This window comes from Muntiacus reevesi, chromosome 22 (genome assembly GCF_963930625.1).
Source record: "Muntiacus reevesi chromosome 22, mMunRee1.1, whole genome shotgun sequence".
NCBI classification, from domain to species: domain Eukaryota; kingdom Metazoa; phylum Chordata; class Mammalia; order Artiodactyla; family Cervidae; genus Muntiacus; species Muntiacus reevesi.
In genome coordinates, this window is record NC_089270.1 from 27,157,126 (window position 1) to 27,179,186 (window position 22,061).

The 22,061-nt window shown below is 41.2% G+C and overlaps 1 protein-coding gene across 6 annotated transcripts in view; it reads left to right on the forward strand.

Moving 5' to 3' along the window:
- RASSF6 (Ras association domain family member 6) overlaps positions 1-22,061 on the forward strand; it is a 64,977-nt gene that overhangs the window by 20,554 nt on the left and 22,362 nt on the right. For all 6 annotated transcript variants that reach the window (XM_065914088.1, XM_065914085.1, XM_065914086.1 and 3 more), the window contains one exon: positions 17,841-17,919. In XM_065914088.1, the coding sequence (XP_065770160.1) occupies positions 17,841-17,919 (79 nt within the window). The remainder of the gene's footprint in view (positions 1-17,840; positions 17,920-22,061) is intronic.

Genomic DNA, 22,061 nt, shown 5'->3' on the forward strand with positions numbered 1-22,061 from the left:
GATTAGCTTTCTAGAAATGCTTGATGAGCCTTCTCTTCCACCAACAGTTTAAGGCTTCCTGGCTTGTCTCATAATAGATGCTTGGTTTCCCAAGGTAGAATGTAAACCCTTTGAAGGTAAGACCTAGTGTCTTTTGCATCCTCTTTCCCAAGGTGAGATACCTAGATGACTTTGATACATGAGATGATTTTAGGTTAAACATACATAATTGGTTTTTATTTAAACACTTATGGAAAATATTAGAAAAATATAATTAGCACATGATGTCTTTGATTCCACAAACATTATTTCTCAGGACAAATAAAAGCTTACTTAAAGGAAGAATCAACTAAGCAACTTAGTTGGGTGTCAGTCACTCTCAACCACAGAGTTCTAAAAATAAAAAATACCTGTCCTGAAGCACATGCTTTCAGAACACTCTCACTTTATAATGTATTAAATTTTTAAATTTTATTCTTCAAATAAGACTGAAAATTTAAGAGGAAAGGGTGGTCCTTCATATATAATTTTGAAAATATGAATTCAATAAATAATACATGACTGTTGAGTAAATATGTAAAAAAAAGTCAACTAGAAAAATATTAAGTGACCACAGATGATACTTGGGAGTTGGTCAAACTCATAAAAGCAGTCCATGAGTAATTATTTTGAACAGCACAGCCGTAGCCCTCAGCCAGAATGGAGCAATCACTTTCCCACAAAAGTAGCCTTAAAGTCAGCATTTTGTAATTTTTTTTAATCTCTGGAAATACTTTTATAAATACATTCTAATAATTAGGAATATAAGAGAAAAAGAAAACTAACTGTATTTGAGAACTTACATCCACTCCCATTTTATAATTGGCCTATAACCAAGTATGGCCTTCTTATGTGGCTGAGTGGTAAAGAATCCACCAGGTAATGCAGGAGACACAAGAGACTCAGGTTTCATCTCTGGGTCAGGAAGACCCCCTGGAGTGGGGAGTGGCAACCTGCTCCCGTATTATTGCCCTGGAAAATTCCGTGGACAGAGGAGCCTGGTGAGCGACAATCCAGGGGGTTGCAAAAAGTCGGACACGACTGAGCGACTAAGCACAGGTCATGATGAAATATGTCACAACGAAACCACATATTTGGGGGCGGATATTTCTGAAGAAGTGTCTGGATTTCTAGTGACCCTTATTTTGCATCGCATTTGAAACTGACTAAATTAGAAACTTGCAGTTTATCTTCTATAGGCTAGAGTCCCTTTCAGGCCCTTGTATCCATGTATTATTGGCATTCTAGATGGTAAAGTAACAGGCCTTTACACAAATGCCAGACCAGAAAATAGTGTTTCTTAAAATGTAGTCATGGAAAAAAAAAATGTAGTCATGGGCTACCTGCCTCCTGATTAAGATATTTGTTAACAGTGCAAATGCTGTGGTCCACCCCAGTGTTAATCAGGTGACTTTGATGCAGTACTAAAGTCTAGAAACTACTGCTTAGAAGAGGAAAGGATTAAATTTGAGAATTTCTGGCCACCTGAAATAAACTTCTGGAATTCAGGAAAATCTTTACAAAATAGTCACCAGAAATTATAGTGATACGCCTGATTACCTACAACATCCAACTATTCATCGACCTGACAAACACCTCCATTCATTTATTCACTTAAGTAGTTATTCAGCTCCCACTCTGCAACAGGCATTGTTCTGGCAAACAAGGCAGGGATCACCAACTTATTAAGGGATGTTTATTTTCATGCAGAGAAATACATGAAAATGATGAAGACTAATAGAAAAAAAAAAGTCCTTAATGAAAATCTTGCTTTCAGCAGATTTCATGAGAACTATATATGATCTGTGAAATAGGAGGTCTTGATTTAATAGCACAGTAAGCAATATAACATTTACGTCTTAGTAATGGATAAGAATTCTCTGAGTTTGGAAACTTCCCTGAGTGAAGGGCGTTGGCAGAAGTTAACTTCATGCTCAAGTAACTAAGGTTCCAGTTGGTATTTCCTTGCCTGGGGTCATCGCTGCTCTGTTGTTTTGCCTGGTAAATATTCTAAGTGAACTGAGTCGTTTAAAAAAAAAAAAAAAAAGTGGTTCCATATGGTTGCTTTCAAAGTGCTTTCACTTCAGGTCCTAGGCTGAAATCTGGGCATTTTAGGGGTGAGTAAATGCCTATCCTCAATTTTAAAAAAGATGTTCAATTCCAGTTTTAGGATATAGATCAGATTTTACCCTCAGAACTTGCTGGATTTTTTCCCCTCCTACCTAGGAGCCTAATCAAACCCTTGCAGGCTGCAACTCTTCCAAAAGCAGTCACAAGGCACGTGTGCATTCCTGTCCTTACCAACTAACTTTAATTAGCATGATGTAATAAATTTTAGCAGAAAGTACATCATTTCAGAGTTTCTTTTTCCAAGGGTGTTGGTCGGCACTGTTTGCTGAAACAAAGGAACCAGCCACCTACGCCTCTGATCAGTTTCAGCACAAAGGACCGGTGTTGCTGAGGCTGCCTCCTACCTGGCCAGCAGAGTCAGAGGGCCATGTTTGCCCAGGTCTCGTGGCCAGAGTTTTCTCTGGATCAAAGGAACTGGAACAAACACTGCGAGCCCCAGCGTGCCCTGCGCTCACTGTTAAAGAGTAGGCACAGTTGGACTTTTGTCTTTAAGAAAGCAGAGGAGAGCCCTCTCTGACACATTTTTATAGGAGTGAGGGTTTTAAAAGGAGCCAAGAAAAAAGTTTGAAACATAGGTAGGACCATTTCCTTTAAAACTAAAGAATATTTTTTCTGTGTGGGAGTTTTATTTTTTTTTAATTTTATGTAAAAATTTTCCATTATTCATGTTTGGTGGCCTAGTAAAAATACATTTTTATTAAGAGAAATTGGATATCACAGTTTCACAAAAAGGTCAATAATGTCATTCCCAGACATGTGGAAATGGTCATTCAGCTTTATACCAGATATTTTTCAATGAGTATATATTGTTAACAGTCATTGAGCATACCAAGACAATTGTTATTCGCAATAACATTTATCTACTCCACATTTTACTATTTGATCACTTTGGCCCATTAAAAAGCAAGATCTGTCTGCCCAGTACACACTGACTATGCTTCAATAGACAGTCTGATGAAGTCAGAATTCAAAGACTCTAAAAATAGATGACACAGAGTTGACTTGAATCTCTGATCATGTGAGCTGTGCTGGAAAAAGATCATTCCTCTCTAGGGTTTCCCCAGTTGTCCAGTGGTAAAGAATCTGCCTTGCAATGCACAGGACACCAGTTTGATCCCTTGTCCAGGAAGTTCCCACATGCCACGACTTCTGAGGCTGCATTCTGCAGCCCAAGAGCCACAACTCCTGAGCGCACATACAATGAAAAGCCCCCATACTGCAACTAGAGAAAAGGCCCCCAGAGCTGCAGCCGCTGCTGAAGCCCAAGTGCCCTAGGGCCCCTGCTCTACAAGAGAGGCCTCCACAATGAGAAGCCTGTGCACTGCGACTAGGGAGTAGCCCCCACTCTCCGCAACTGGAGAAAAGCCTGTGAGCAGCAACAAAGACCCAGCGCAGCCAAAAATTAATTAATTAGTTAATTAATGTAAAAAACTGTCCCTCTTTAAAAGCTGGTCAGGATTCAGTTTTCCATATTTTATTCCCTAAGCAAATAATTACTAAGACCACACCATGAACCAGATGCTGTAGTAGAAGCTTAGAAGCTGGGGTAGCAATTCAGAATGAAAAAGACCAGAGCCCTGCTTTCATGGAAGTTGGAGTCTGAAGCCACAAATCTCCAACTTTTGACCTTCATCAGAGTTACTGGAGAGCTTGGTAAAATAAAGATTGCTGGGCCTCATTCCCAGAGTCCCTAATTCAGGCGGTCTGGAGTGTCTCAGGGGTTAAGAATCTACCTGCCAATGCAGGAGATGCAGGAGACATAGGTTCGATCCCTGGGTCAGGAAGATCCCCTGGAGGAGGTAATGACAACCCGCTTCAGTATTCTTGCCTGGAAAATCCCACGGACAGAGGAGCCTGACGGGTTATAGTCCATGGGGTCGCCAAGAGTCACAGATGGCTAAGCACACACGCATGAGCATTTGCACATATGGCAAGTGCCCGGGTGGTACAGATGTTACTGCTCTCAGAATCACAGTGAGAACCACAGCTCTAGAAGCCTGATTCAGAAGCCAAAGAACCCTTATACTCCGAGAGAATAAGGATCTAGTGTAAACAGGGAAGGCTAGAGATGTGAAGGAGGATCAAGCTAGCAAGTTTAAGGAAGTCAGTGGGAGACCATTCCTGATACAGGAGGCCAGCCCAATATCCTCAAGCCCAGAGAGAGCATAGAGTCCCAGCAAGTCAGAGTTCCCAGAGTGGTTGAGGTGCAGAACCCAGGGAAAATCATCTCTGCCAAAGAGGCTAAAGAGGAAGAGAGACCCAAGTAGGACTTCACCTGCTGTGATGAGGATTTGAGGTTTTTATAACAAGAGCAGTGGAGAGATATTTAAGGGTGTTCGGCAGAGCAGATGATTCGCTTACGTGTGTTCTACATAATCTGGATAGAATGTGGGAGTAGATGGAAGATGCCCAGAATAGAAGCAAGGAGGTTGCTTAATATATATATATTTTTTTTCCAATATAACGAGAATCTGTGGTCCTAGTCGTGGTGGCATTATCGAAGAGCCGTCAGAGCCTGTGGCTCAGGAGAATCCTGTCTCGGTCTCTAGTCCATGCTCACGTAGGTGGCCCCAAGGATCACTGACCACTTGCTGTGTTTCAGACACTCTAGTGACAGTCCTGATGACCCAAGTGGCTGAAAGACACATCAGTAAAAACAACTGAAAGTCTTCATTAGCTAAATAGATAGATTATTTCCCCATCTCGAGGGAACAGGGACATAGACTGTGAAGTCAAGGTAGTGATCGTTGTGTGTGTGATCAGTCATGTCCAGCTCTTTGCGACCCCATGGACTATGGTCTGCCAGGCTCCCCTGTCCATGGGATATTTCAGATAAGAATTCTGGAGTGGGTTGCCATTTCCTCCTCCAGGGGATCTTCCCAACCCAGGGATCAAACCTGCATCTCCCGCATTGGAAGGCAGATTCTTTACCACTGAGCAACCTGGGAAGCCCAATAAGTACAAAATTCCCCTGCTGTTCATACACAAAGGGTGTCCTTATACGGTCAGCCTGCAACTGCTGACTGCAACTGCAACAGGTATTGTGTGGCACACTTGTGTTTACTTTTTAACTGGCTCTTAAAAAAAAAAAAATCGATGGGGCATGTATTAGAAAGACTTGAAAGTTTAAATCATGGAAAAATGAGAAGCAAGATCTGAACAGAAGCCAGATACCAACCTCACTGTTTCATTCCCTCATCGCTACATCCAGCCCCACAGCAAGTCCCGTCAGCTCCACATCCAATATCCAGCACCTCTCACCATCCAGTCCAAGCGATCACTATCTCCTGCCAGGACAACTACAACAGCCTCCTAATCAGGCTGCCAGCTACCATTTCCGGGGCCTGCAAGCCATTCTCCCAGCAGCCAGAACGTCTCTTTACAGAGAAGTCACAGCATCCTGCTTGAACCCTTCAAAGTTTCCTATCACAGACTCCCTGTCATAAGGAGTCTCTAAGGCCCCACGCAGCCTGGCCTGAAGAACCTTTACAACCTCATCTTCGGCCACTATCCCTTTGTTTGTCTCCTTCAAATATGCCAAGTTTAGTCCTGCACACGGGATATGGCTTTGTACCCTCTTGCTTTGTACCCTCTCCTTGACTTTTCACATGGCTGGCTTCTTTCTACTATTCGGGTGTCAGTTTAGTATTTCAGGCCTTCTGATCACCTTTTCTAAAATGCCGTCTTTCAGGTGGTGCATCACAGGATGATATTTTATTATTTCTATACCTCTTACCCATATGTAAAATCAGTGTATTTCTTTATTTGTTCTCTTTTAAATCTTTCTTCTCCAGAAAGTAACTCCCATCACTGGCCCCATCAGTTTAAATAATGCAGTCTTCCTAGCACCTATTATTTTGTCTGTTACATAGTAATCCTCCAATAAACGTGTGTTGATGATGAGTGAGTATGGGAGTATCAGTCTCAAGGAACTAAATTAGAACTTAAGTATTTTTGTTTGACGTGTGTGTGTATGTGTTAGTCACTCAGTTGTGCCTGACTCTTTGCAACCCCATGGACTGTAGCTGGCCAGGCTCCTCTGTCTGTGGAATTCTCCAGGCAAGAATACTGGAATGGGTTGCCATTCCCTTCTCCAGGGGATCTTCCCAACCCAGGAATCAAACCTGGGTCTCCTGAGTTGCAGGCAAATTCTTCACCATCGGAGCCACTGGGGAAGCCCCTTGGCTTGATGGATGGTACCCTCAAACACTGTTTCATACCGAGTGGTAGAGTGATTATCTACATCAGGGCTTCTTTCCGTTTTAATGTGCATGCAGACTTTCCTGGGGATCTTGGTTGAAATACAGATTGTGATTTCTAACAAGAGGCCTCTCAACTGTTCAGACAATATTTGGATAGACAGAGTTACCTTTAAGTCTTGTGATAGCTAGAATAATGGCCTCCCAAAGATGTCTACTCCTTAATCCCTTAAACCCCTGAATGCTTTCCATTACATTGCAAAAGGGAATTAAGGTTGCCGATGGAATGGCAACCCTAGCTGTCAATGGCAGCTAATCAATTGACCTTAAATTTGGGGGATTATCCAGATGGGCTCAATGTAATCATATGCTGTGTGCTAACGGAGAAGGCAATGGCACCCCTCTCCAGTACTCTTGCCTGGAAAATCCCAGGGACAGAGGAGCCTGGTAGGCTGCAGTCCACGGGGTCGCTAAGAGTCAGACACGACTGAGCGACTTCACTTTCACTTTTCATTTTCATGCATTGGAGAAGGAAATGGCAACCCACTCCAGTGTTCTTGCCTGGAGAATCCCAGGGATGGGGAAGCCTGGTGGGCTGCCGTCTAGGGGGTCATGTACCGGCAGCAGCAGCAGCAGAAGCAGCTGTGTGCTAAGTCACTTCAGTCGTGTCTGACACTTTGAGACCCCATGAACTGTAGCCCTCCAGGCTCCTCTGTCCATGGGGATTCTCCAGGCAAGAACACTGGAGTGGGTTGCCATGCCTTCCTCCAGAGGATCTTCCCGACCCAGGGATCAAACCCAAGTCTCCTGCATTGGCAGGTGGATTCTGAGCCAATAGTGCCACCTAGAAAGCTCCAATCCTTCACTGTGGGAGGAGAGAAGAGCTATGTGAGAAGATTCTGTGTCAGTGTGGTGGAGTAGGAAGGACTGTGTGACCCTGCTGGCTTTGAAGATGAATGGAAAAAGAGCCGAAAGACAACGAATGTAGGCAGGCTGTGGAAACTGCAGAAAGTCAGGGGATGCATTCTCCACCCCGAGGGCCTTCAGAAGAAACACAGCCCTGCAGATACCTTTGTTATAGCCAGTGAGACCAGCTTTTGACCTGTGGAGCTGTCAGATATACATCTATGTTGTTTAAAGCTGCTAAGTTTACAGTAGTTTGTTTCAACAGCCATAGGAAACTAAAGCAAACCTCCTCCCAGAGAATGTCTGTGGGGATGGTGTCCTCCGTCTTCTTATCTCAGTAATAGAGGAGCAGGGGCGGAAGTGTTAGTGGTGGGACTTCCGGGGCGGTCCAGTGCTTAAGACTGCACTTAATGCAGGGAATATGTGTCCAATCCCTGGTTGGGGAACTAACTGTTTTTTAATCACTAAGTCGTGTCTGACTCTTCTGTAACCCCATGGACTGTAACCCACCAGGTTCCTCTGTCTGTGGAATTCTCCAAGCAAAAATACTGGAGTGGGTTGCCATTTCCTTCTCCAGCGATCTTCCCAACCCAGGGATTGAAACCACATCTCCTGCATTTTCAGATAGATTCTTTACCACCGAGCCACCTAGGAAGTCCGCTGTGTGGTGTGGCTAAAAAAAGGTAGTGGAGTGGTCTGATTATATGTAACTATCTTAGTTTCAGTCGGAATGACCACCTATTTCAACCTGCCGTCTGCCACCCTTCCCCTTCCAGCACCCTGAGTTCTAAAAGAATGGATCTCAAAGTATGGTCTCTGGATTAGCAGCATCAGAATCACCTGGGAGCATGTTAGAAGTGCAAATTCTCAGGATACACCCCAGACTGAAACTCTGGAGGTGCCACTCATGTTCTGTTCCAACAAGTCCTCCAGGCAACTCTGATGCTAGCTTCGATTTTAGAACCATTTCTCTAACAGAGTACATACACCACTGCCTCTCATGTTATCCACACGTTCAAGGGTACACAATTTTTCTGGATGTAGTTTACAAACAGTATTTTCCTGAGCACTAAATGTTTCTTTGTTCTCTCCTAAATAATTGGCTATAACAAGAAACAGACAATTTCATCAAAGGAGAGGTAGTTTCAAGTCCCTGCTTTGGATTAGAATAGAAATCTAAAAATCAGTAGTGATTTATAAATTTTGTCAGGGCAAGGAGTTAGAGACCATACTTCTCTGTGTCTCAGGCCAGAAAGGGAGATGATAGAGCAAAGACTTGAAGAAGGAAATGGCAACCCATTCCAGTACTCTTGCCTGTAAAATCCCATGGACGGAGGAGCCTGGTAGGCTACAGTCCATGGGGTTGAGAAGAGTCGGACACGACTGAGTGACTTCACTTCACTTTTCACTTTCATGCATTAGAGAAGGAAATGGCAACCCACTCCAGTGTTCTTGCCTAGAGAATCCCAGGGACAGGAGCCTGGTGGGCTGCCATCTATGGGGTCACATAGAGTCGGACACGACTGAAGTGACTTAGCAGCAGCAACAGCAGAGCAAAGACTTCCCTTTTTCCTGTGCATATTGCTCAGGCTGCCCCTAGGAAGTCAGCTGCATGTGATAACAGAAACCGAGGTCTGACACAGAAGCAGTTCATTACAGCCACCAACTGGAATAATAGACAACAAATTTTTTTCTTTTTTTTAGTTTTTTTCAGAAGCTTCTTCAGAAGCCAGACCATAGAAAGAAAGGGAGCAGATATGTGTCTTCCTTTATCTGAGGTTGTTAGAGAACAAGCTAATGTGTTAAAATATCAAATACTTACAAAGGTGTGTGCTAGTTCACTCAGTCGTGTCCGACTCTTTGCTATCCCCAGGGACCGTAGCCCGATAGGTTGCTCTTTTCATGGGATTCTCGAGGCAAGAATACTGGAGTGGGTAGCCATTCCCTTCTCCAGGGGATCTTCCTGACCCAGGGATAGAACCCAGGTCTCCTGCATTACAGACAGACTCTTTACTGTCTGAATCATCAGGGATGCCTAACTTATAAAGAGATTCTCTTCAGAATCAGATGTCACCTCTAAAACACTTTCCTGTCTTCCTCAGAAGCACAAGTGTTTTGATGAATGATACTGCCCTTCTTTGCCGCTCCCTTTGAATCCTCTCTTCTGTGTCACATCAGCCTCTAGTGACATTGTTCTGAGCAGTCCCAGCCCCTCTCTTTAGCAGTGGGGTTTTCAACATTTGCGGTGCTTTTGTTTTCTGCCAACTCACTAGCCATCAGTCACATCAAATTTCTTTTTAAAATTGTGAAATTATACCTTAATCTTTAGTCCTTCTCTTCTCAACTGATTTCTAGGAGGAGTTAAGGACCTGAGAGAAGCTGACTCCAGGGACACTGTTACAGGGGTAATTTTGAGATGGTGAATACCCCCAAAAGTCACCAAATGGCTAAAAAAACCAACCAGACTGAGTGCTCAGTCACTTCAGTTGGGCCTGACTCTTTGTGACCCCACAGACTGGAGCCCACCAGGCTCCTCTGTCCATGGGATTCTCCAGGCAAGAATACTGGAGTGGGTTGCCATGTCCTCCTTCAGGGGAATCTTCCCGACCCAGGGATTGAACCTGAGTCTCCTGGGGCTCCTGCAGTGCAGGCCGCCGAGCCACAGGGGAAGCCCCAGAGGTGAGATCCGTCTGGTTATATTACCTTATTGATTAGGTGACTAATGGATTGCAAGAAGCCCCCAGGTCCTTTTTATTATCAGTTGTCAGCACTGATAATAGAGTTAGCCTTAAGACAGAACTGCCAGGAAGAACAAGACAAGCCACAGTCACCATTCTCCCAACCACTGGCAGTAATTAATGATACTTGAGCAGAGCTGTGAGGGGTGGCAGAAAGGGCAGCGCTTCAAAGGAAGTCAGGAGAGTTTGATTTGGGGCTTCCTGATCATTTTGGTTTTGCATTTTTACTTCACTGGAGATAGCTTCCTCTCCCCAGCCTCTCAGTATTCAAATGATGGAACCCAATCCTTTCATTTGCAATGGAAATGAATAGCCTACTTTGAGAACTGAGGAAAGTCTCTAAGCAAAGGTTGAAAAGCAGCTTTTTTTCCTCATCTTCTGAGCCAGGAGATGAGGCCAAAGGCAAAAAGAACTGGAGCCAGGCTGCTTATTGAGGAAGAACTGAAGGAGTTTGCAATTTTAATTCCAGGATTCGAGCTGACGGTAATGAAGGATAAAGGAAGTTAAGAGAATCTTGCTACTTCTTGCAGATGTCAGGACTATGGAATGGTGGTTTGTTTGTCTTGGCAAAGAGTGTAATGATAAGGCTTTACTTGTTCTTTTGTCCTCATATTTCCTGGTTCACCTTTCCAAAAACATACAGGACTCTATATTACATTTTTACGGAAGTGAAATTATGAAAACATCGACTGTTTTATGCACTTACTATATGGAGTTTGGAAAGCATATAGAACTACAACACATAAAAAAAAAAAAAAAAGAAATCCCAACCTTAATTCCCAGAAGATGATCAATTTGCTATTTTACATGTTCATTATGTTGTTTATGAAAATCACTATGAATTAAGTTTTACATTCAGTTTTTTGAAACTGATTAAATTGTTAACCTCATTGCTGAAATATAACATTATGAACAAAATTTGGTGGAAGGGGGTGACTAAATCTGTAAGAGAACAAGTTAGCATTTTGATTCTGCTTTAATTTTTCATCTCTTTGAAGACGCTGTTTCGAATGTTCTAGGTTCCGGCTCTTAAACATGGCAACACATAAGGCAGGATGCCATTTCCAGTGCTGTTGTCTGTGTTGTTCTGTGGCTGCCTGGCCGGGATCCTGAATATTTTTCAGCAAGTCTCCAAAAGGCAGAAATAACACAAACTAACGAAGCACAGCAAATATGCCTTTGGTGACTACATGGGATTGTTTTTTCCACTGAAGTTTATTTTGTGTCATGTGGCAGGCTCTGAAGTTTGTGTTGGGCTACCGCATACAATGGAGAAGGAAATGGCAACCCACTCCAGTACTCTTGCCTGGAAAATCCCATGGACGGAGGAGCCTGGGAGGCTGCAGTCCATGGGGTTGCATAGAGTCGGACACGACTGAGCGACTTCACTCACATCACTTACTGCATACAAGTGTATTTCTGGTTTGCCTTTGTTCAAATTATAGGAATCCCTTAGTAAAGAATGAGATGGGGTTTTTTGATTTCCAGGAAGAGGGTTGGAGATCCACTTAGCTATGCTGCAAATCATTACTAAAAAGAGAGAGAATTCACAACTAAAATTTGACTTGCATTCTGTCTATGGATGGAGGGCACAACTCACTTCCACCCATCATGCTGTCCAGTGTCAATATTTATTACAGTTTATAAAATTAAATACAAAGTGATTCTTCTGGCCAACCAAATAGCGTGATAAGATTGAGGAACTCCTTTCTTGCTCAGTTCATTATTCATGACAAACGTCAGAATGTGGGTAATTCCCATCTGCTGCGCAGATGCCATTCAGACCACAAAGGGCAAAGTACACCTAAGCATTTTACAGTCAGCTCTGGACCCACTATTACTCATTAAAACTGAGCCAGGAGCCTTAAAGGAACAGGGACCTTTAAAAGGACAGGAGCCCTGGCATCATTTCCCCTATCCATCTCTCCATCATTCCCCCTATCATTTCCATCTCTCCCTGGTGAGCACTTATCCGGAAGCCTTAATGACTAACTCAGGGTGTCCGTCTGCATCCAACAGGGTCCTCTCTCTGCACTCTCATGCACAGTACCAGCTTCCGTGCTAGGGAAGCTTATGAGTCTATGTGTTCATTTAGTTAGAAGTCCAGTTTATATGGAGGCTTGTTATTCCTTAGTTTTGTAAAAACACTATTCATGTTATATACTGTGTAGGAGTGTGGTTTGTTTTTTTTTTTAATCCTTGTGCTACATTATGATACAGTATTCCATGTTTGAAAAACCAAGCTTTCTTAGGAAATCAATCTATACATCGCACATAAAGTAATGGGCTTCCCTGGAGACTCAGCGGTAAAGAATCTCCCTGCCAGTGCAGGAGGCATGTGTTTGATCCCTAGTTTGGGAAGATTCCCCTGGAGGAGGAAATGGCAACCCACTCTAGTATTCCTGCTTGAGAAAACCCATGCACAGAGGAGCTACAGTCCATGGGGTCACAAAAGAGTCGGACACGACTTAGCGACTATACCACCACCACAAAAAGTATATAGGTTGTTGGTACATTGTCAACTTCTTGGGTGTCCCTATGCCTTCTAGATGTGACAATTTGTAAGCTGAGAAGACTGGATAGGGGATCCATTTCTTATCACCCATTTAATAGTTTTGTTAAGACAACCGAACAGTTGTTAAATAGCCAGTCTAGGCTGGGTGGAGAATTCTTTGGGGCTGAGAGGAAAAGGTACATAAATTATTTTTTCCCTTTTTTTTATGAGGTAGGGAGATCCATCAGTTCAGTTCAGTTCAGTCGCTCAGTCGTGTCCGACTCTTTGGAGCCCCATGAATCGCAGCACACCAGGCCTCCCTGTCCATCACCAACTCCTGGAGTCCACCCAAACCCATGTCCGTCAAGTCGGTGATGCCATCCAAACATCTCATCCTCTGTCATCCCCTTCTCCTCCTGCCTTCAATCTTTCCCAGCATCAGGGTCTTTTCCAATGAGTCAGCTCTTTGCATCAGGTGGCCAAAGTATTGGAGTTTCAGCTTCAACATCAGTCCTTCCAGTGAACACCCAGGACTGATCTCCTTTAGGATGGACTGGTTGGATCTCCTTGCACTCCAAGGGACTCTCAAGAGTTCTCCAACACCACAGTTGAAAAGCATCAATTCTTTGGCGCTCAGCTTTCTTCATAGTCCAACTCTCACATCCATACATGACTACTGGAAAAAACCATGGCCTTGAGGTACATAGGTAACATTTAAGTTAAATCCTAAACAATGTGTTGCAACTGCTATTGACAAGTCACCATATATATTAAATCAGTGTCCCCTTTCCTGGGTAGGGACTGCTTAGATAACACTTTAGTGATTGTCTTTGGATTTCTTAAACCAAATAATTCCTATACCGTTTTTAGGTCTGTTCTAAACTTCAGAGTCTTCTGTATACAAGGTACATTTGATCACCTTTCTATAGAACTTAGCCTTGACCCTTCACCCCAATGCCTTTGCAGTGGTTCCACTCATCTTGCTGCCTTCATGTTTTTTACCCTGAAATCTGGATGGCTCAGTGGATAAAGAATCTGCTCATAATGCAGAAGACACAGGAGATGTGGATTCCATTCCTGGGTCGGAAAGGTCCCTTGGAGAAGGATATGGCCACCCACTCCAGTATTCTTGCCTGGGAAATCCCATGCACAGAGGAGCCTGGTAGACTATAGTCCATGGGGTTGCAAAAAGCTGGACATGACTGAGCGAAAGTCTAGTTAATCTACCCCATCTGCCATAAGTTCCCTGGTGGCCCTTAGGAGCATTATATTTTTCTCTACCTGAAAACTCCAGTAACTGCCCATTCCCTGCAGGGTGAATTCTGAACTTCTTTAAAAAGTTCACAAGCTTCTTACCTGCTTTTTCATCACTTACCATAACTTATCCTAAATGTCCTGTTCTCAAAATCAACTTTTTGAGCTTGCTCCACAAAAGCTATGGAAAGATCTAGAAGGTCCCTGTTAATACTTTCTCTGTCTGGTAAGCTCCTCACACTCTTCTTGCTTATTCCTTTGTCTCCAAAGTGCAAAACAGGCAGCACCAATTCCTTGACGCTCTCACTCCTCCTCAGAGTCAGACCTCTTTATTGTGTTCACACAGCAAGTGTATGAATAAATGATCGTTAGGACAGGTCTTCTCTTAGAGGACAAAATTTGAACCATTCATCAGATAAGCAATGATTAATTTGACAATAATTTCTTCAGTTCCTTGTGGCCTGGTTGCCCAAAAAAAGTTGAATTAGAATGTTGTAGGGTATATTGTGTTCCCAGTATTGTATTAGGTCCATTGTTTCATCAGATGCATAAGCTAATCATCTTTAAAAGTTCCTTGGGTAAGGTCCACACAATAAAAACATGATGAGGTTTTAATATTTGGAATGCATTCACTGTTACTATAGCTGTTCACCTAACTTCTGAATTTTCTAATTCCTCACTTTATTGCACCATTAACTTATCCAATTTTATTCCAACACTATTCTACCAAACTCTTCCCTTCTTCTGCATGCCAAAATCCTTCAAAGTGCCATTGTGGTGTCAGAAAGATCCTGCCTGTGGTGAGGAAAATATGTAATATATCTGTGGTCTTCAGTTACCTTGTGTTACACACAGTTTATAAATTGACCAAATACCTCAGTAAAGGGTCAGATAATATGTACTTTAGGCTTTGTGGACCATATGGTTTGTGTCACAATCACTCAGCTCTGCAATTATAGAAGGAGAGCAGCTACAGACAATTAGCGTACAAATTAGTGTGGCTATATGCCAATAAAATTTATTTATAAAAACTGGTGTCCTGGGAACCAGTTTGCTGACTCGTTGGGTCATATGGAGACTTATTTCTGTGGAGAAAGATTTAGTCTGGTTCTTTTCAGATATAGAAACATTTTCCAAAGAGCTTGCTCCCAGAGAATAATCTTTCTAACTAAACATGGTCCTGAGGTAAATACTTTGGAGGATACGTGTACTATTCCTTATCATGCAGTTTTTATCAGAAGCAGAAGCTGAGGGAATAAGATTATGTAAAAGTTCATTTGCTTGTATTACAATTCTCACAGCTTAGCATATCAGGATTTGCATCCCAAGTGAACTGGAAATTTCCATATGTCACCCTGGCACCACAATGAAAGCTATAAAAGTGTTCATGCCTTTTACCAGTATGTTAGTTTTTAGGAACTATCCCACAGCAATGACTTCAATGAAATAAAATCCCTTGTGTGCTCAGTGATATTTAAAACAGAAATATTCGTCAACACTAGAATTCTAAGGTAAGCCAGTTGGGAAATGGTACAGTAGCATAAAGTAATTCTGCAGAAAAATTTTTGTGGTGTTTGTGTGGAGTATACGGATCCTTGAAAATAGGTACCTTAAAAATTACAAGTGAGAAAAGTCAAGTGGAAAGTATGTTTACATGATCTCAAACATAAAAATCAATATACAATGAATTCTGTCAGTCAGTATTCAGAAGAGCCTACCATTAGCAAGGCTATGCTCAAATCACTGGGAAGACAGCAATGAATAAAACAGACCGAAATCCCTGCCCTCACAGAGCCAGGATTCTTATGGGAGGGAGACAGATGTTAAAGATCAAAGGGATTTTAGCAATTACTATACCTGAAAATTTAATATCATGAGCTATCTCTCCCCTAAAACTGATGATATAAAAGAACTTTTCACCCTTTGATATATTTAGCTTTATTTTCTGAATAATATTTTTTTCTGATCATTTCATTCAACCATTGTTTGTTGAGTTCTTACTATTTGCCACACTCTCTTCCAGGCACATGAAATATATCATGAACAAAATATAAAAGCATGCTTATTCTCTTGGAGCTACAGTCTAGTGGAGGAGACAGAATGTTAGATAAATATGTAGAATATATACAAGGTTAGATGGTGAGCAAGGTGCAGAAGTAAGGAGGAAAGCAAGATATGAATGTTGGGAGAAGGCAAATTTTCAGATTTGGTTATAAAGAAGGACTCTTTGAGAAGGTGACTTTGGAGGAAATAGTTGAAGAAAATGAATGAAGGACAGTGTGATAGCAGGCTGGAGGTCATTCTTGATAAAGGTTCAGCAGGTACAAAGGCCCTGGGGTGAGAATGTGCCGGGAATACTCAAGGAATATCAAAGAGGCCAGCAGCTAGAGCGCAGTAAGTGAAGAAGAGAGAAGCAGAAAGGAGGTGGAAGGTGTAACATGAACCAGATCAAAGCTGGTCTTTGAAGTTGTTGGAAGGACATTGACTTTTATTGTCATAATGAAAAATATTGAAAAGTTCTGAGCAAAGGAGAGAGGTTTTTGGGTTTACATTAAAATTACTCCTGCTGTTGAGAATAGACAGCAAATACAGGGAGGCTTTTAAGAGATTGCTGCCATAATCCAGGTGAGAGAAGGTAGCTTAAACCAACGGGGGGGACAGAGGCCAGAGGGGGAGGTGGATGAGACGAGCATCTTGAGCCATGGTGGCCCAAAGGGAAGGATGGAGGTGTGGCAGGAGCCAGTGTTCCCACTGCCAGAGCCCAACTGCCACAAAGGTGAGATGCTTGGGAGCAACGCCAGCTCCTGAAACAGGGCTGTGCCCACCCCGCCCCACCCCAGTGGGTAGCACAAGGCCAGGCACATACTAGTTGATGAACTGAAGCTGATGAAATTGTTGCAAAACAGAAAGGGAAATGTGAAACAAAATCTCCTTTCTGGCTGCCTCCTGCTACAGAATACTCTCCTCACTGCTTTGTCTGGAGTTATTTTCCATCCTTTGGATATGTATTTATTTTTCTCTTATAAAAATATTTTTTTTTTAGTTGCTAGCTGTCAAAATAAAACTAACTCGAAACTTAAAAAAAAAAAAGAAACTGGAAGAACTTGACAACAGAGATGAGAGTAGAAAAAAAAAAATAAAGTCATCTCAAATCTTACCTACTATACTATCCTACCTACCAATATAAATATATTGGTGTAGAAATGGCAACCCACTCCAGTACTCTTGCCTAGAAAATCCCATGGACAGAGGAGCCTGGTGCATGCTACTATCCATGGGGTCGTAAAGAGTCAGACACGACTGAGCGACTTCACTTTCATTTTCATATACTCCAGAATTGTTTTTTCTTTGCCTGAGTCATATGGCTTGTGGCATCTTAGTTCCCCAACCAGGTATCGAACCTGAGCCCTCAGCAGTGAAAGCCTGGAGTCCTAACCACTGGACTGCCAGGGAATTCTCTTTTACTCTAGAATTTTAGACAAAGAATATTTTTAAATATCAGTTTGTTACTGTCAGATAAAGAGAATCTATGCTTAAACCATGTGGAGAACGACTCCTTCCTTGTTTATCAAGAAAATTTTTCAAAACAGCACATAAATTAGCACACATTGTACATGCAAAACTATGTGTCTATATATAGGTTTTCTTCCCCCACATAGGGAAGCCAAAGCTTTCATCAGGGTTTCAAAGGATACTGTGACTTAAATAGGTTGGGAACCACTGCTTTAGATTTTATTTTCAATTCAAACTTTTGCAGCCAGTCATTTCTTCATTACAGAAAATTTTGAAGAACTTCTAAAAAATCAAATTCAACTCGGAAATTATTAATACATATCTTTACCAAGGGAAAATAACCATCTAAAGGTCAGATTTTGTTTGTTTTACTTTGATTATTCGTTTATGAATTAACACCTTCAACATTTGGTGATATCCTAAGACGGTTTCAGCTTTCAATGACTTTCATTAAAATGACAGAATAGTAAAGATTCCATTGAACCATTACATTCTATTTCATACCTTTATGAATTGAAAGCATCATTATTGCCTTTTACCATTAAAGAGTCTAAGATTGACTGTAAGTGAATGTAATTTATTTTTCAGGGAACAACTTAATTCTTTACTGAAGACCTATAACATCTTTTATAGGAACCAGAAAAATCTGCATATTTTATATGGACAGGTAAGCTCATCAAAGAAATGCAATACAGTTTGAAAGTGAAAGTCGCTCAGTTCAACTCTTTGTAACAATAGTCCATGGAATTCTCCAGGCCAGAATACTGGAGTGGGTAACCTATCCTTCTCCAGGGCATCTTCCTGACCCAGGAATTGAACTGGGGTCTCTGCATTGCAGGCAGATTCTTTATCAGCTGAGCTACCCGGGAAACCCCAAAACTACAAGTTTTCTGAGGGTGGGCTGCATCTGCTATATTGCCAGCCAGCACCCAGGGAGGTTTCTGGCATATGTATGTGCGTGTTGGTCATTCAGTCATGCTGTTTTGTGACCCCATGGACTGTAGCCCACCAGGCTCCCCTGTCCATGGAATTCTCCAGGCAGGAATACTGGAGTGCGTAAGACATTTTCTTCTCCAGAGGGTATTCCTGACCCAAGGATCGAACCTGGGTCTCGTGCATTGCAGGTAGATTCTTTACCAGCTGAGCCATCAAAGATTGATTCACAGAAAAAAAAAAAAAAATCCATAAAAGTACAGAGAAGTCAGGATAAGTTGGAGTCCATAATACAAATGGTCTGGGAAAAACAGGTGAATAATTTTAGTTATAGACTGAAAATCCTAGTTATACTGAAAATCCTAGTCCTGAAACATCTGTAAATTTCTAATTATTTTTTGGAACGGGCAAACATTTAAAGTAACTTTAATGACATATTTGCTTTCTACTTTAAAAATAGAGTATGAATATCTTTCGAACAGCAATTCCACTAGAACTCTATCTTACAAATAATTCAGCAAAGTCCTGAATCTAGCAAGCATGTTTAAGGGTGCAACTGTTAGGCTACTGTACCAAGTGACCTTAGATTTTCTTTAATACGTTATTTTCTACAGGTCTCCCCACTCAGTCTCGTATCCTAATAGAACTCACTTCACATTTTTACAATATCTTCCTGGTCCTAGGGTACATTAGAACTGTCTACCTATGTTTAGATCTTCAGATGTGATGGTATAGCATTGATTTTATGCCATCCTTGGCATTTGGGACAGAAGGAAATTTATAAGCCTCTTTGTCATTTACTAGTGAGCCTAAGTGATTTAGTTTGATCAGACATTTCAATTCCCCTCCCAAATGTAATTTTCTACAGAAGCAGGAAGTAGCTAATCCTTTTATAAAGAAATGGGCCTAAGTTTTCGAAATAGCCTCATTTAAAATTATTTCAATATTGTCCTATATCTTAGATCAGTAAAATGCATAACTGTAAAAATACAAACTTTAGGAAAAGATCAAAACTTTAAGGAAATTATTTTGGATTGTAATTCAATAGTTTCCATGCTTCCTTTAGGAAAATTTTGAATTTTGATGTGACAAGCATATGAATTGAGGTATGCCTTTTCTGTTCTGTGAAATGGTGCTCAACTTACAAAAGTCATTTGTTTTTTATAAAGTCTTGTGTCTTACATAATTTTTTAAACTGCATGATTTAAAGTATATACTGAGAATATCAGACTACTTAATCTTTTCATCTTTACTTGCTGACAATAAAATTAAAATCCAGAATTTTCCAGGTCTCTGATTTAGTTGTAGTGATGGACACGGTTCAGAGGGGCAGTGCATGGAATAATATTAGCTTTCTTAATCTCTGATTAATTAATGCAATGACTGTTTATTGTTTACAACACAGCAGACACTGTTCTAAAAACTAGAAACAACAATGAATAAATGAGAGAATGTCCTGCATTCATTCTCCTTACATTTTAGTAGATAGAAAAGAAACAAAAAAGTAAATTGTGCATTAGAAGGTGAACAGGCTGTGGAGGATAGCAAATCAGGGAAGAGGGCTCAGGAATCTAAGAGGATGGATAAAGAAGAACATTTGACCAAAGGCTGGAAGATGTCAGGGTGCTAACCTTGCAGAAGTCTGTGGGAATTGCATTCTGGGTACAGACAGCAGTCTGAATCAAGGTCCTGACCATGGCTGGTATAACTGAGGAACAGCAGGGAAGCCAGTGCTCCAGGGACCTCGTGAGAATGGACTGGTAGAGGATAAGGAAACTAGAGAAAGAACTGAGACGGAGAGGGTGCTAGAGCATGTGGGGTCTTGTAGATCACTATGAAGACTTCAGCTTGTGCTTGAAGTGAGGTGAGAAGCCCCTGAGGTGTTGAGATATGATCTAAAGATTCATTTTGAAAGGGTCTTTCTAGCTAGTAGGAATACACAGAGGGACAAGAGAAGAACGAGGTAGACCACAGAGACACTATTGCAATAATCTGGCAAACAGTGGCAATGGCATAGACCGGAATTGTGGTAGCCCACATGGTGAGCATAGCCATATCGGGGATATATTTTTAAGGTCAAGCTAATCAGACTGGCTAATGTATTGAATTTGGAGATGTTCAGAATGAAAGCAAGATTAATGGTGACTGTAACAATGTTGACCTGAGCAAGTGGAAGAATGGGAGTGGTATTTAACAAGATGGGGAAGGCTGGGAAAGGAAAATGTTTAGGAGAGAAATTTCAAAAGTTAACTAGGATCATATTAAATTTGATGTCAAGTTTGAAAACTGAAGTTTAGGGGAAAGGTTAAGGTTTGGGTTGGAGATCTAAAATTGGGAGCTACCAGTTTAAAGATGGCATGTAAAGATCATTGAGGTCACCAAGGATATAGGTGTAGATCTACATGAGGAAAGGCCTAACGATTGAGGCAATGAGACTACAGAAGTGTAACCAAACCTTCAGGGATAATTTATGTAGTTAATTTCAAAAGAGATGTTTTCTGAAATTAAAAAATATTCTCATATTCCTCATATGAGAAAACCTCATTGTCTGATTATAGTTGGAGTATTTCTTCTTGAAAGCAAAAATGAGATAACCTCAGAAGATCAGTTATTCTATGAGTTTTTGATATAAGGGACTCATGGAAGTATAATTAGGCCAAGGAAAGATGTCATACATCAATAACTAGCGTGTAGGCCCTGCATTATGTACTGTCATTTCATAGAGCAAATTGTGTTTGGTTATTAAGAACTGGGGCTTCCCTGGTGGCTCAGAGGTAAAGAATCTGCCTGCAATTCGGGAAGACCTGAATTTGATCCCTGGTTCATTCCCTTGGAGGAGGGCATAGCAACCCACTCCAGTCTTCTTGCCTGGAGAATCTCCATGGACAGAGGAGTCTGGTGGGCTGCAGTCCATGGGGTCTCAAGGAGTCGGACAGAACTGAGCAACTAAGCATAGCACATAGCACATTAAGAACTGATAAGTACCTGACCTCACAATAGTCTGAAATGTGGACCCAAAAGTGGGAAAAAGAGCAAAACTCTTGTTTCAGGAGTGACTCCAAAGTAGGTTGATCAGCCAAAGAAATAATAAGCAACAACATTTACTAAGCACTTTAAATATCAGCCCCTGTGGTTCAGGGACTGTTATGATTTAATTCTTCAGAAGAAACAGCCCAGGTTTAAAGGTGTTTAACTTTTTGTCCAAAATCATACGGCTAGGAAGTAGCAGAGCTGCAGTTTAAACATAGGACTATGTGATTCTACAGTCTGGAGGCTTCACTACACATTCAAATAGGAATTGAATCATTTATTGTTTTTTAATAATTGATTTTTCATAATAACAAGTAGCTATTGGATGTTATACTAGTTACTGAATAGATGAAATATTCTTTCTATTTTTCAAATTTTTATAATAATATAACTCTACTTTAATAAAAGACTTTTGCATATACAGGAGAGAAATGGATTAGAAAACACATTCTATGTGAATGTGCTTAGCTATTAATATTTACCTTCAGAGAATGAGTCAGTGTTCAATCCTGTTTACTAGTTTTTCTTTGTTTGCATGGAATTTCCTTCTTTTGTTATATTTCCAACTTAAAAGGGATTAAGTGCTATTGATTTTTTCAAAAATATCATGTTAAGCATTTTACACCTTTTTACATACATTATTTCACTTTTTCTGCGTAAGTACGTGAGCTAAATTTTTCCTCTTCAGAAATCAGAAAACAACCGCTAAACTGATCAATGCTGTTCTCATTTCTACCGTAGTGCGGCTTTTAATTTTGCTTTAATTTTAAGTTAAATAGAATTAGAGAATTAAACTTCCACTTAATTGAAGAATCAAGAGTTCAGGAAACATTTTAGCCTACTGTG